Source organism: Oncorhynchus tshawytscha, unplaced genomic scaffold, assembly GCF_018296145.1.
Source record: "Oncorhynchus tshawytscha isolate Ot180627B unplaced genomic scaffold, Otsh_v2.0 Un_contig_2916_pilon_pilon, whole genome shotgun sequence".
Classification (NCBI taxonomy): domain Eukaryota; kingdom Metazoa; phylum Chordata; class Actinopteri; order Salmoniformes; family Salmonidae; genus Oncorhynchus; species Oncorhynchus tshawytscha.
In genome coordinates, this window is record NW_024609621.1 from 13,454 (window position 1) to 28,230 (window position 14,777).

General features: G+C 43.4%; 1 protein-coding gene across 1 annotated transcript; it reads left to right on the plus strand.

The window, feature by feature from the left end:
* The first annotated feature begins 1,848 nt into the window (after positions 1-1,848).
* On the plus strand, positions 1,849-10,344 carry LOC112230182 (uromodulin). Its single transcript, XM_024396379.2, has 9 exons — positions 1,849-2,252; positions 5,596-6,399; positions 6,867-6,953; positions 7,417-7,604; positions 8,255-8,406; positions 8,832-9,080; positions 9,285-9,435; positions 9,663-9,738; positions 9,922-10,344. The coding sequence occupies exons 1-9, from the start codon at positions 2,189-2,191 to the stop codon at positions 9,939-9,941; spliced, it is 1,791 nt and encodes a 596-aa protein (XP_024252147.2). The 5' UTR covers positions 1,849-2,188; the 3' UTR covers positions 9,942-10,344.
* The last annotated feature ends 4,433 nt before the right edge of the window (positions 10,345-14,777 follow it).

The window sequence follows — 14,777 nt, forward strand, 5'->3', positions numbered from 1 at the left end:
CATTTAAAGTTATGGTTAGGCATAAAGTAGGCAGTGTGGTTGGTCTTCATTTAAAGTTATGGTTAGGCATAAAGTAGGCAGTGTGGTTGGTCTTCATTTAAAGTTATGGTTAGGCATAAAGTAGGCAGTGTGGTTGGTCTTCATTTAAAGTTATGGTTAGACATACAGTAAGCAGTGTGGTTGGTCTTCATTTAAAGTTATGGTTAGGCATAAAGTAGGCAGTGTGGTTGGTCTTCATTTAAAGTTATGGTTAGACATACAGTAAGCAGTGTGGTTGGTCTTCATTTAAAGTTATGGTTAGGCATAAAGTAAGCAGTGTGGTTGGTCTTCATTTAAAGTTATGGTTAGGCATAAAGTAGGCAGTGTGGTTGGTCTTCATTTAAAGTTATGGTTAGGCATACAGTAAGCAGTGAGGTTGGTCTTCATTTAAAGTTAGTGTGGTTGGTCTTCATTTAAAGTTATGGTTAGACATACAGTAAGCAGTGTGGTTGGTCTTCATTTAAAGTTATGGTTAGGCATAAAGTAGGCAGTGTGGTTGGTCTTCATTTAAAGTTATGGTTAGACATACAGTAAGCAGTGAGGTTGGTCTTCATTTAAAGTTATGGTTAGGCATAAAGTAAGCAGTGTGGTTGGTCTTCATTTAAAGTTATGGTTAGGCATAAAGTAGGCAGTGTGGTTGGTCTTCATTTAAAGTTATGGTTAGACATACAGTAAGCAGTGAGGTTGGTCTTCATTTAAAGTTATGGTTAGACATAAAGTAAGCAGTGGGGTTGGTCTTCATTTAAAGTTATGGTTAGGCATAAAGTAAGCAGTGTGGTTGGTCTTCATTTAAAGTTATGGTTAGGCATAAAGTAAGCAGTGTGGTTGGTCTTCATTTAAAGTTATGGTTAGGCATAAAGTAGGCAGTGTGGTTAAGGTTAGGTTTAAAATCAGATTAGAAGAAGAAACATTTTTGAAAGAGGCGGAGCTTCTGACTTTACCACTCGCCCATAATGACGACCGATAGGCTCCCGCCCAATGGGCCCTTCTGGCTCCGACCAGTAGGACCTATGGTCATGACTTATTATCAATGACAGACCAACATAACACTCTGAGTGATGAGCTCATTGGTTCAGCTCCATACAGGTAATAAAGGGACATTACACCTTCAATTAAAAGGTTGTCAGACGTTTTCAGTTTTCACACTTCCAAAGTTAACTCATGTCAGAGTGAATGGAAAAGATAAGTACTGGAGAAACCCTTTGGATTGAGGCATATGGCATGATCTACACAACCAATGTTGTGGGTTCCATCTTGAAACCTTGAAACCAGTCTACTTTTGAGGTCTGAAAGTCTTTCATTTACGAGTGAAATGTCCCTTTAAAGCCGTGTTTCCCAATCCTGGTCCTGGGGACCTGAACGGGGACACATTTTTCCAATGTGCTAACATACCTGATTCAAATCAAATTTGATTGATGGTGAGTTGATTAGCTGAATCAAATGTGTTCGGTGCTAGGGCAAAATGTAACCCCCCCCCGCCGCCCCCGTTTGGTATTGGGAAACACTGCTTTAAACAATACACTTTATTCAGTTGTTCAATGTTTCAGTGTCATCACCATGGGCACATTGGCACAAGGCTAACTGGCATAGATTATATTTCTAATAGTTAATTAGTAACGATTAATTAGTAACTCCGTTAAAAACAATATCCCTTTACTGTAGTCACATGATGCGCCCCCACCCCCACCCCCTCCTCCCCTGAAAACCTACTGGATATATTCTCTAGCTCAATGGTCAAATCCATCATATGCTGATTGGTAAGTGAGCAATGTCTTTTTCCATAGTTTCAACTATATGTTATTCCTTCTGCATGAAAATATGTCACATTTGATTTGATTTTGCCACAATTGAAGTGAATTCAGGAACTCAGGAAGTGGAAGTTGATCATTTGTTATTTTTAAACGCTTCTTTAATTATAAAACTAAAACGTGTTTGTTTCGCTCGTTCGCCTTTATCATGTTTTGACCCTGATGGAGACTTTTAGGCCAAAATACATAGGTTTATGATGGAAGAAAACATTTTTTTTAATCAACTTCCTCTGCCGGAAGAGCTCCCTTTGGCTATAACTGTACCAACAAAAAAAAATGATATTATTTTTTAATTCTTTATTTTCCAGCTGTGTGTCTGATCTGAAGAGAAGCTGAACAGAATGATGTCATCGGGTGTTCTGATGGTGCTCCTGTTCTTTAAACATGTTACTGCGGACAGCTCAGGTAGAGGGTTGATTCTCATTTAGGGAACGGAATGAGAGCTTCACACAGAAGACTGTTGCTCCCCAGTGCAGGTTATGGATGATGGAAGCTTTGTGTGCAAGAATAAAGCAATGGGGAGCAGCTATATATACATATATACTGTATATATAATAACAATATAATATAATAATATAACAATACTGAGGTAAAGGAAGGAGAGGAATATATAGGAATATATATATATATTCATCTCCTTACTTTATCTCAGTATTATTATATTATAAGGAAGGAGAGGAAAATATAGGAATATATATATATATATAAATATTCATCTCCTTCCTTTATCTCAGTATTATTATATTATTATATTATAAGGAAGGAGAGGAAAATATAGGAATATATATATATATATAAATATTCATCTCCTTCCTTTATCTCAGTATTATTATATTATTATATTATAAGGAAGGAGAGGAAAATATAGGAATATGTATATATATATATCCTCTCCTTCCTTTACCTCAGTATTATTATTTATTAACTCAGCACGGTATTATTCATCTCCTTCCTTTACCTCAGTATTATTATTTATTAACTCAGCACGGTATTATTCCTCTCCTTCCTTTACCTCAGTATTATTATTTATTAACTCAGCACGGTATTATTCATCAAGTGTAAGATGTGCATTTAACCTTCTTTATTGCCCTTTCAAGACATTGGTTTGAGTCCCAAATGGCTTCCTAATCCCTATGTGATACACCATTTTTGACCAGAGCCCTGGCACTATATAGGGAACAGGACGTCATATGGGATATTGTGTTATTGTGTTAAAGATCTGGGCAATAATTAACCACTCCTGATTTTAAAATTATGGAACTTAATTTTTTTTTTGGAGACTTCACCCCTTGTCTTGTCAACCGCAATGTGTTTAGATTTATTTTAAAGATTCAGACTTTGCTCTTCAATAAATATTCAACGGAACGTGACAGGATGACAAAAATGTAATATTCTGAATCAGCTGACGATAGAGAACAAGTTGTTTTTTGTTGTTCTGTTCCGTTGATTTCAATGGCTTATTGTCCATGTGCTCAGAGCTAAGGGACTGTCTTAAAAGTGCAAGTGATTAACTGAAAAATGTCTTTGCAACCACATGACTTAGACATCTCAAACCAACTGTAATAGGTTCACTATGTCATGTGGTTGAGAAGATATTGACATTTTTTTCACATGCAATAATAGGTGTTGCAGTTTTAAGATGGTCCCTTAATCCTTGAAGCAGTGGAGGGCTACTGCCGTGTTCATGTGCAGGAAATTCAGACATTTCTGACTGGTTGTAGTTTTTCACATGCCGAGTTTAATGAATCAGCAAGTAGGAGACACAGCATAGATTTTGCCTCCAAAAAAGGATATAATGACAGCGAATTTCATAAACAATGGACTTGTTCCCTATCTTCAGATGATTTAGAACATAAATGTGATTTCTATCATTCTGGAACGTTCCTTTGAAGGGGCATTGATGATGAAAGTCTGGATCATTAATATGAAGCTTATTATAAACCGGGTAGTTCGGGTCTTGGATGCCGATTGGCTAAAAACAGCATTCCAGCCTTATGTTAGGAAATATACCAATGGTATAACACAAAACCATTTGTTTACTGTTATATTTATGTTGGTAACCGGTTTATGATAACAATAAGGCATCTCAAGAGTTTGTGGTGTACAGCCAATAAACCACTAATAAGGGCTGTAATCCAGGCACAGGAACAGCCCTGAACCGTGGAACATTCTTAGAACATAGGGTTCCAAAAGGGTTCTTTGCAGAAGGTCAAGGTTCTACCAAAAACCATTTTCATCTGAAGAACCCTTTTTGGAAGACGAGGGAAAAAAATTTGTAGACCTCCACAAGTCTGGTTCATCATTGGGAGCAATTTCTAAATGGTGGAAGAGGACTCCAGTGGCAACCTGTGAAGCTCTGGTGAACTCCACGCCCAAGAGGGTTAAGGCAGTGCTGGAAAATGATGGTGGCCACACAAAATATTTACACTTTGGGCCCAATTTGGAAATGTTCACTTAGGGGTGTACTCACTTTTGTTGCCAGCGGTTTAGACATTAATGGCTGTGTGTTGAGTTATTTTGAGGGGACAGCAAATGTACACTGTTATACAAGCTGTACACTCACTCCTTTACATTGTAGCAAAGTGTCATTTCTTCAGTGTTGTCACATGAAAAGATATACTCAAATATTTACAAAAATGTGAGGGGTGTACTCACTTTTGTGATATACTGTATATCCACAGTAAAAGCCCTGACCTCAATCCTATAGAACATTTGTGGGCAGAACTGAAGAAGTGTGTGCGAGCAAGGAGGCCGACAAACCTGACTCAGTTACACCAGCTCTGTCAGGATGAATGGGCCAAAATTCACCCAATGTATTGTGGGAAGCTTGTGGAAGGCTACCTGAAACGTTTGACCCAAGTTAAACAATTTAAAGGCAATGCTACCAAATACTAATTGAGTGTATGTAAACTTCTGACCCACTGGGAATGTGATGAAAGAAATAAAAGCTGAAATAAATAATTCTCTCAGCTATTATTCTGACATTTCACATTCTTAAAATAAAGTGGTGATCCTAACTCACCTAAAACAGGGAATTCCTTACTCGGATGAAATGTCAGGAATTGTGAAAAACTGAGTTTAAATGTATTTGGCTAACGTGTATGTAAACTAATGACTTCAACTGTACCACTGGATGAGATAAATTGTAATCGTTTTTTAGCAGAATTATGTGAGGTTTTATGTGTTGTTGTTCTTAGGCACGATGTGAAGGGGAGTGCCTGGATACAGCCCTTAGCAGTGACATATTGGCCATATACCACAAACCACTGATGTGCATTATTGCTATTATAAACTAGTTACCAAAGTTATTATAACAGTAAACAAGTCATTTTGCATCATACTTGTGGTATATTTAAGCAATAAGGCACGAGGGGGTGTTGTATATGGCCAATATATCACGGCTAAGGGCTGTTCTTAGCCTGTGCTATATTGGCCATATAACACAAATCTTCATGGTGCCTTATTGCTATTATAAACTGATTACCAATGTAATTAGAGCAGTAATTATAAATGTTTTTTCATACCTGTGGTATACGGTCTGATATACCACGTCTGTCATCCAATCAGCATTCAGGGCTCTAACCAACCAGTCTATAATGTCTGATATTCCACAGCTTTCAACCAATCAGCATCCAGGACCCAAACTACCCAGTTTATAACGGCCAATATATCACACCTCCTCGGGCCTTATTGATTAAATTGAATGTAGTGTCTTGTCATAAGCTTTATGGGGGAATTGTTTTCCCAGGTACGGTTGTTACCAGTTGTGAGGCGTGTCATGACCAAGCCACCTGCCTAGACTCACCTGTGGAACGTGAGAGGGGAGATGCTTTCCAAACCTGGTCCGTCACTTGCACCTGTCAAGATGGCTTCGTTGGCGACGGCATCACCTGCTACGACCTTGATTTCTGCGCTAAAGGCTCCTGCTGTCGTCAAGGTTACGGCTGGTCCTCGGAGCTGGGCTGTGTGGACGTAGACGAGTGTTCCCTCCCAGACCAACCCTGCAGCCCTCCTCAGGTCTGTGAGAACACCCCCGGATCCTTCAACTGCCTGGTGCCTCCTGAAGACGACCTCCACTCCAGTCCTGGTGACTCCCGTTCAGTGCAGTTTCAGTGCGGGGGGAGACGGTGTCCAGTGGGAGAGGACTGTATCAGTGTTGGTGGAACGTCCCTCTGTGCAGACCCCTGCCTGCACTACTCTGTACTGAATGACGACTGGCGTTCCACCACCAACTACGGTCCAGCTAACGGCTACCACTGTGACTCGTCTGTCAACTGGCAGGGCTGGTATCGCCTGTTCCTGGGGAACACCAGTGTTCAGATGCCAGAGAGGTGTGTGGAAAGGTACATGTGTGGGACGGAGATCCCCTTGTGGCTTCCATTAGCTCATCCCCAGCTGTTAGACGGGGTGGTTCAGAGGAGCGTCTGTGGACACTATTATTATGACTGCTGCTACTGGAGGCAAAATCCCATCCATGTCAAAGCCTGCTATGGAAACTACTATGTCTACAAGTTTGTCCCTACAACAACATGCAACATGGCCTACTGTGCAGGTATGACATCATAATGTCCTTGTCACTGTGCAGGTACGACATCATAATGTCCTTGTCACTGTGCAGGTATGACGTCATAATGTCCTTGTCACTGTGCAGGTATGACGTCATAATGTCCTTGTCACTGTGCAGGTATGACGTCATAATGTCCTTGTCACTGTGCAGGTATGACGTCATAATGTCCTTGTCACTGTGCAGGTATGACGTCATAATGTCCTTGTCACTGTGCAGGTATGACGTCATAATGTCCTTGTCACTGTGCAGGTATGACGTCATAATGTCCTTGTCACTGTGCAGGTATGACGTCATACTGTCCTTGTCACTGTGCAGGTATGATGTCATAATGTCCTTGTCACTGTGCAGGTATGACCTCATAATGTCCTTGTCACTGTTTCTTAAAGACATCAAAGAGTGTTCTAATAACTAGACATAACAAAGTAATTTAACGCTACCTCTGTCTCTTCCAGATGTCAACACCACGGTGTGTTCCACATGTGGAGTGTTTGATGCCTGTGTGCGAGACAATGAGACCACCTGGAGATGTGAGAGGAAAGGTGAGTGCTGAACAAATATAAACTGTATGGTCAGATCGGTATTTTTTTCAAACACTATGAAACGCAGAGATTTAGGGGTGAAATGATGCATCTTTAAGAGGCGGATCTTTTAACCAATAAGGTCAGAGGAGGCGTGGTATATTGGCCATATGTCACAAACCCCCAAGGTGCATTATTACTATTATAAACTGATTACCAATGGAATTAGAACAGTAAAAATACATGTTTCCTCATACCCGTGGCTTTCAGCCAATCAACATTCAGGGTTCCAGCCCTGAATGATGATTGGTTGATAAGGCAGCTTGGGGGTTTGTGGTATATGGCCAATATACCACGGCTGAGGGATGTATGCAGGCATTCCGTGTTGCGTGGTGTATAAGAAGCCACACAGAGATCTCAGTCTCACACATGTACCTGTTCACACGCCTTATTGCTTAAATAACCTCCGGAGTTGTTTACTTAGCTCCAGAGCTGGTGTGTGGGCGGAGCCTCCTGAAGGTGGGCCTTCCAAATGTTTACCTGGAGGCTGCTGGTCTGGATGCTTCCTCTGCCCACCTGGCTGACGGACGCTGCTCCGCCCACGAGGATCGTAACGGCTCAGTGTGGTACCAGGTGGAGCGACGGGAGGGACACTGTGGAAACACTCTGGAGGTGAGAAATATTTTCACTTTATGTTCAAGAAGGTTCTATATTGCTGTCCCAATATTTTCCCTGGAGAGGTTTTGTGAATTATTACTAAACACATACTTTAGTTGGTTCACATCTTACTTATGGAACGACCTTCAGAATAACCTACAGTTACATTTGACATTTAGCAGAGGCTCTTATCCAGAGCCACTTGCAGTAGTGAGTGAATATACGTTGATACTTTTCATACCGGTCCCTCGTGGGAATCGAACCCACAACTCTGGCGCCATACTCTACCAACCCGAGCTACGCGGGATGCAATGGTGCCTTTCAGTTCAGATTGTTGGTGGAGGAACCTCTGCTTGTTTTTTCAATTGTGTTTTTGTATTTTTGTGTTTTCTATGCTCCTGCCTTGACTGAAGTATGTGAGTCTCTAACGTTTACTGTGTAATAGCTGCAGGTCTTGTCACGAGACCTTGGTGTCAATAGGACTCTTTAAATAAAGGTCATGTAAATAAATAGGGCTGAAGACGACATGACATTCGTGTTAACGGTGGTTAATTGTCAAACAAATCCCTGTGATTTCACGGTAGTCGACACATCACTAATGCAAGCAGGCCTAATCAATGCATGAATATGACATATTTCTTAACCCCCTCCTCCCTTTTTCCCAGACAAACACCACCCATGCTGTCTACTCCAACAGCTTATTAGTTTATCCAGTAGATGGGAGGAACGGCTCCCGACCCTTCGGCTTTCCCTTCTCCTGTGTCTATCCTCTGGAGACAGAGAGCAGTCTGGATGTGGCCATCAGACCTCTCCCACTGTGAGAAAATATGCAGAACGTTCATTCTGTTTAATTCTGTTGTCTTTGTGCAGATGACACTATTATTTAAAAAAAAGTGATATCTAGAACCTAGAAGGATTCTTCGGCTGTCCCCATAGGAGAACCCTTTGAAGAACCCCTTTTGGTTCCAGGTAGAACCCTTTGAAGAACCCCTTTTGGTTCCAGGTAGAACCCTTTGAAGAACCCCTTTTGGTTCCAGGCAGAAACCTTTTGGTTCCAGATATAATTATCTTGAGTTCCACATAGAACCCTCTCCACAGAGGGTTCTACCTAGAACTAAAACAGGTTCAACCTGGAACCTGGAACTGTTTTTTCTAACAGTGTCATCATTATGAACATTCAACTGTTATTTTAATGTTCATAAAGTTTGATTTGATTCTTTGTACCTTTGTACCTCTTCACAGAACTGATCATAAAGTTGTCCGAGTCGGTGCCAAGGCCAAGGCCTCCATGTCTCTGTACCGCGACTCCAACTACACACAGCCTTACCCAGCTGGTCAGCCAGTCACCCTGATTGTGGGCTCCTCCCTGCACGTGGGCGTGTCCGTAGAGGAGTCCGAGGCAGAACGTTTTGTTGTTGTTCTGGAAGACTGCTACACCACGGAATCCCCCAGCCCTGATAATCTCCCACGGACCTACATGATTCAGGACAGGTCCATGACTCTGTTCATCGGCTGTTTGCATGGCCATGTGTGTTTGTTTTGTGTGTGAAGTATGGTGTGTTTGTTGCTGTGTACGGTCTGTGTACGGTCTGTGTACGGTCTGTGTACGGTCTGTGTAGCCGTGTACGGTCTGTGTACGGTCTGTGTAGCCGTGCATGCCTTGAAACCTTTGCTGTTTCTTGGCTCTTCTCCCAGGTGTCCTACAAATCGTACCCAGGTGACAGTGGAGGAAAGTGGCTCGTCCCTCAGGGCTTCGTTCTCTGCTCTACTGCAGGGGGAATACCGTTACATCTTCCTGCACTGCAGCCTCAGCCTGTGTGACCAGGGGAGCTCCTCCTGCACTCCAGTGAGTCCTGATGTTCTTCTCAGTCTCATTAGCTCTCTCCTTGGGCTTTCAGGTTTCTCTGACTTAGTGGTTGGTCTCTGACTCAGTGTTTTTCTGACTTAGTGTTTGGTCTCTCTGACTTAGTGTTTGGTCTCTGACTTAGTGTTTGGTCGCTCTGACTTAGTGTTTGGTCTCTCTGACTTAGTGTTTGGTCTCTCTGACTTAGTGGTTGGTTTCTCTCTCTACAGGTGTGTTCCAGGAGGAGATCCCGCTCTGTGTCCAAGTCCATCCGCCTCAAGCCGCTCACCATCGGGCCAATCACCTGTAAATATTTTACTTTAGTAATGACTTACATAGTTTGAGCTACTATATTGTAGAGTTTTTGGCCCGAAATGTAGAGTAGTCGGGAAATGAACAAAAATGAATGACCGATATTCTGGTCAAAAGCACTCGGCCGTCGTTCTGGTGTGTTTCCTCTCTAACAGTCAGATTCTCTTTGACCCCCAGGGGCCCAGAGTCTGGAGTGAGCCTTGGGAGCCCCTCCCAGGGGCCCAGAGTCTGGAGTGAGCCTTGGGAGCCCCTCCCAGGGGCCCAGAGTCTGGAGTGAGCCTTGGGAGCACCCCCCAGGGGCCCAGAGTCTGGAGTGAGCCTTGGGAGCCCCCAGCATGTCATATGATGGATGGGTCCCTCCTGCACTAATCCCCTGATCTCCATCCCAACCTACAGCCCAGTGTAACTTTCAAGGGCACAGAAATACCTGTTTTGATTCTAGTAATGAATTTATGCACTACAGTGTGATTCATTGTACTGTGTATGTTGTATACACACAGACTTGCATTGTTTTAGGACTGATCATTGTGTAAGTTCCAACCAAACCTGAGTTGCTGTGTGTGTATGCTGTGATTTGATGATGAATAAATAACTAAACTAAATAAATAACTCTGTATGATGATGCTCATTGTCTAATGATTGTTGATTTAACAGGTTGTAAACATGTCTATATTTATTGTAAGCATATATGTATTGTAAGGCAGGTTAAACACATATTTACAAAAGGCAGAACAATGTGTGGTTTATTTGGTATAGGCGAAAGTACTAATTGACCATAGTAAATCTTAGGAAAACTGGCTAAACTTGTTAAAGACAAGTGACATTCATGATATGTATTTAGTCAGTGTACTGAACACTTCCTAGGTTGTTTTACCAAAGCAGGAAGACTGATTGGTGTATTGAAATAGTGCTGTTTGTTCCACTGTAGAATAACACAATGAACGTCTTCAGAATGACCATGACAGTCTGAGTAGTAGTTTATGATGCTCCTTTCTTATGACTCCATTGTTACCATTGGTTGAGGACCTTCCACCTCTCTCCATTGTTACTGTTGGTTGAGGACCTTCCACCTCTCTCCATTGTTACTGTTGGTTGAGGACCTTCCACTTCTCTCCATTGTTACTGTTGGTTGAGGACCTTCCACCTCTCTCCATTGTTACTGTTGGTTGAGGACCTTCCACTTCTCTCCATTGTTACTGTTGGTTGAGGACCTTCCACTTCTCTCCATTGTTACTGTAAACTCAATGTAGGTTGTGCCTTCAGGCCTCGTTTGTGTAGGTGTGTGTGTTTATTACAAAGAGCTCATTAACACAGGGTCAAGCTAGAACCTGTAAAACAGTTACTGTTATCAAGATGACAGTTTCATTTAATACCCTCTAAACTTCTATAGAGCTGTTTGTAAAGCACCAAGGTGCTGTTGGTTTGGGGAAAGTTTTAAGAGGTATCAGTTCTCCAGTCTCTCCACTAGGTGGAGCTGTGGCGCTGTGGTAAGAGAAAGGTTGGCTGTTGGCCCAGTCCTGAATCAATCCGGAGCAGTGGAACTTGCTGAGGGGAGGACGGCTCATAATAATGTCTGGAACGGAGCACATGGAATGGCATCAAACAACAGGAAACCATGGAAACCATGTGGTCCACCAACGTTCTGTGATCCCTAGACTCTAATCCAGTGTTTCCCAAACCCCTCCTGGATCACTCTAGTCTCTCCACTTGTTTGATGTATTCCCGTAGTAGCACCAGCTAGTCTAGTCAACCTGTGTAGATCTGAGAGAATGGGATAAATAAGCAACATGGTGGTAGGTCAACCCTGCCCTCTGATAGGCCAGGAGTTTTCACCATATTGCTTTCCTCTCTATCCAGGGACCATATGTATTTTTGGGTCGGCAGGTGGCCTAGTGGTTAGTGCATTGGGCCAGTAACCGAAAGGTTATATGACATGGATGGTGGAGATGTCAGGAGGGGTCTGATAAGATGACATGGACAGGGTGGAGTCAGGGGGGGTCTGATAAGATGACATGGTCAGGGTGGAGTCAGGGGGGTCTGATAGATGACATGGACAGGGTGGAGTCAGCGGAGGTCTGATAAAATGACATGGATGGTGGAGTCAAGGGGGTCTGATAAGATGACATGGACAGGGTGGGGTGGGGTCAGGGGGTCTGATAAGATGACATGGACAGGGTGGAGTCAGGGGGGTCAGGGGGTCTGATAAGATGACATGGACAGGGTCAGGTCAGGAGGGGTCTGATAAGATGACATGGATGGTGGAGTCAGGGGGTCTGATAATATGACATGGATGGTGGAGTCAGGGGGGTCAGGGGGTCTGATAATATGACATGGATGGTGGAGTCAGGGGGTCTGATAATATGACATGGACAGGGGGGTCAGGGGGTCTGATAAGATGACATGGACAGGGTCAGGTCAGGAGGGGTCTGATAAGATGACATGGATGGTGGAGTCAGGGGGTCTGATAAGATGACATGGACAGGGTGGGGTCAGGGGGTCTGATAATATGACATGGATGGTGGAGTCAGGGGGTCTGATAATATGACATGGATGGTGGAGTCAGGGGGTCAGGGGGTCTGATAAGATGACATGGATGGTGGAGTCAGGGGGTCTGATAAGATGACATGGACAGGTGGGGTCAGGGGGTCTGATAAGATGACATGGTCAGGGTGGAGTCAGGGGGTCTGATAAGATGACATGGACAGAGTGGAGTCAGGGGGTCTGATAAGATGACATGGACAGGGTGGAGTCAGGAGGGGTCTGATAAGATGACATGGACAGGGTGGAGTCAGGAGGGGTCTGATAGGATGACATGGACAGGGTGGAGTCAGGGGGTCTGATAAGATGACATGGTCAGGGTGGAGTCAGGGGGTCTGATAAGATGACATGGACAGGGTGGAGTCAGGGGGGTCAGGGGGTCTGATAAGATGACATGGACAGGGTGGGGTCAGGGGGGTCAGGGGGTCTGATAAGATGACATGGACAGGGTGGGGTCAGGGGGTCAGGGGGTCTGATAAGATGACATGGACAGGGTGGGGTCAGGGGGGGGGGGTCAGGGGGTCTGATAAGATGACATGGACAGGGTCAGGTCAGAGGGGATCTGATCCTAGATCTGCACTCTTGATACAGTACCTTGATACAGTACCTTGATGCAGTACCTTGATACAGTACCTTGATGCAGTACCTTGATGCAGTACCTTGATGCAGTACCTTGATACAGTACCTTGATGCAGTACCTTGATGCAGTACCTTGATGCAGCAGTACCTTGATGCAGTACCTTGATGCAGTACCTTGATTGTATGCAGTACCAGTACCTTGATGCAGTACCTTGATGCAGTACCTTGATGCAGTACCTTGATGCAGTACCTTGATACAGTACCTTGCAGATGCAGTACCTTGATGCAGTACCTTGATACAGTACCTTGATACAGTACCTTGATACAGTACCTTGATGCAGTACCTTGATACAGTACCTTGATGCAGTACCTTGATACAGTACCTTGATGCAGTACCTTGATACAGTACCTTGATGCAGTACCTTGATACAGTACCTTGATGCAGTACCTTGATACAGTACCTTGATGCAGTACCTTGATGCAGTACCTTGATAGAGTACCTTGATACAGTACCTTGATACAGTACCTTGATGCAGTACCTTGATGCAGTACCTTGATGCAGTACCTTGATACAGTACCTTGATGCAGTACCTTGATGCAGTACCTTGATGCAGTACCTTGATACAGTACCTTGATGCAGTACCTTGATGCAGTACCTTGATGCACAGTACCTTGATACAGTACCTTGATGCAGTACCTTGATGCAGTACCTTGATACAGTACCTTGATGCAGTACCTTGATGCAGTACCTGATACAGTACCTTGATGCAGTACCTTGATACAGTACCTTGATACAGTACCTGATGATGCAGTACCTTGACAGTACCTTGATGCAGTACCTTGATGCAGTACCTTGATGCAGTACCTTGATGCAGTACCTTGATGCAGTACCTTGATACAGTACCTTGATACAGTACCTTGATGCAGTACCTTGATACAGTACCTTGATACAGTACCTTGATACAGTACCTTGATGCAGTACCTTGATACAGTACCTTGATACAGTACCTTGATACAGTACCTTGATGCAGTACCTTGATACAGTACCTTGATGCAGTACCTTGATACAGTACCTTGATGCAGTACCTTGATGCAGTACCTTGATACAGTACCTTGATACAGTACCTTGATGCAGTACCTTGATGCAGTACCTTGATACAGTACCTTGATGCAGTACCTTGATGCAGTACCTTGATGCAGTACCTTGATACAGTACCTTGATACAGTACCTTGATGCAGTACCTTGATACAGTACCTTGATACAGTACCTTGATGCAGTACCTTGATGCAGTACCTTGATACAGTACCTTGATGCAGTACCTTGATGCAGCAGTACCTTGATACAGTACCTTGATACAGTACCTTGATACAGTACCTTGATGCATACCTTGATGCAGTACCTTGAGTACAGTACCTTGATTGCAGTACCTGATGCAGTACCTTGATGCAGTACCTTGATACAGTACCTTGATGCAGTACCTTGATGCAGTACCTTGATACAGTACCTTGATGCAGTACCTTGATGCAGTACCTTGATGCAGTACCTTGATGCAGTACCTTGATGTAGTACCTTGATACAAAGTACCTTGATGCAGTACCTGATGCAGTACCTTGATGCAGTACCTTGATGCAGTACCTTGATACAGTACCTTGATACAGTACCTTGATGCAGTGCCTTGATGCAGTACCTTGATGCAGTACCTTGATACAGTACCTTGATGCAGTACCTTGATATAGTACCTTGATACAGTACCTTGATACAGTACCTTGATGCAGTACCTTGATGCAGTACCTTGATACAGTACCTTGATACAGTACCTTGATGCAGTACCTTGATGCAGTACCTTGATGCAGTACCTTGATACAGTACCTTGATACAGTACCATTGATGCAGTACCTTGATACAGTACCTTGAT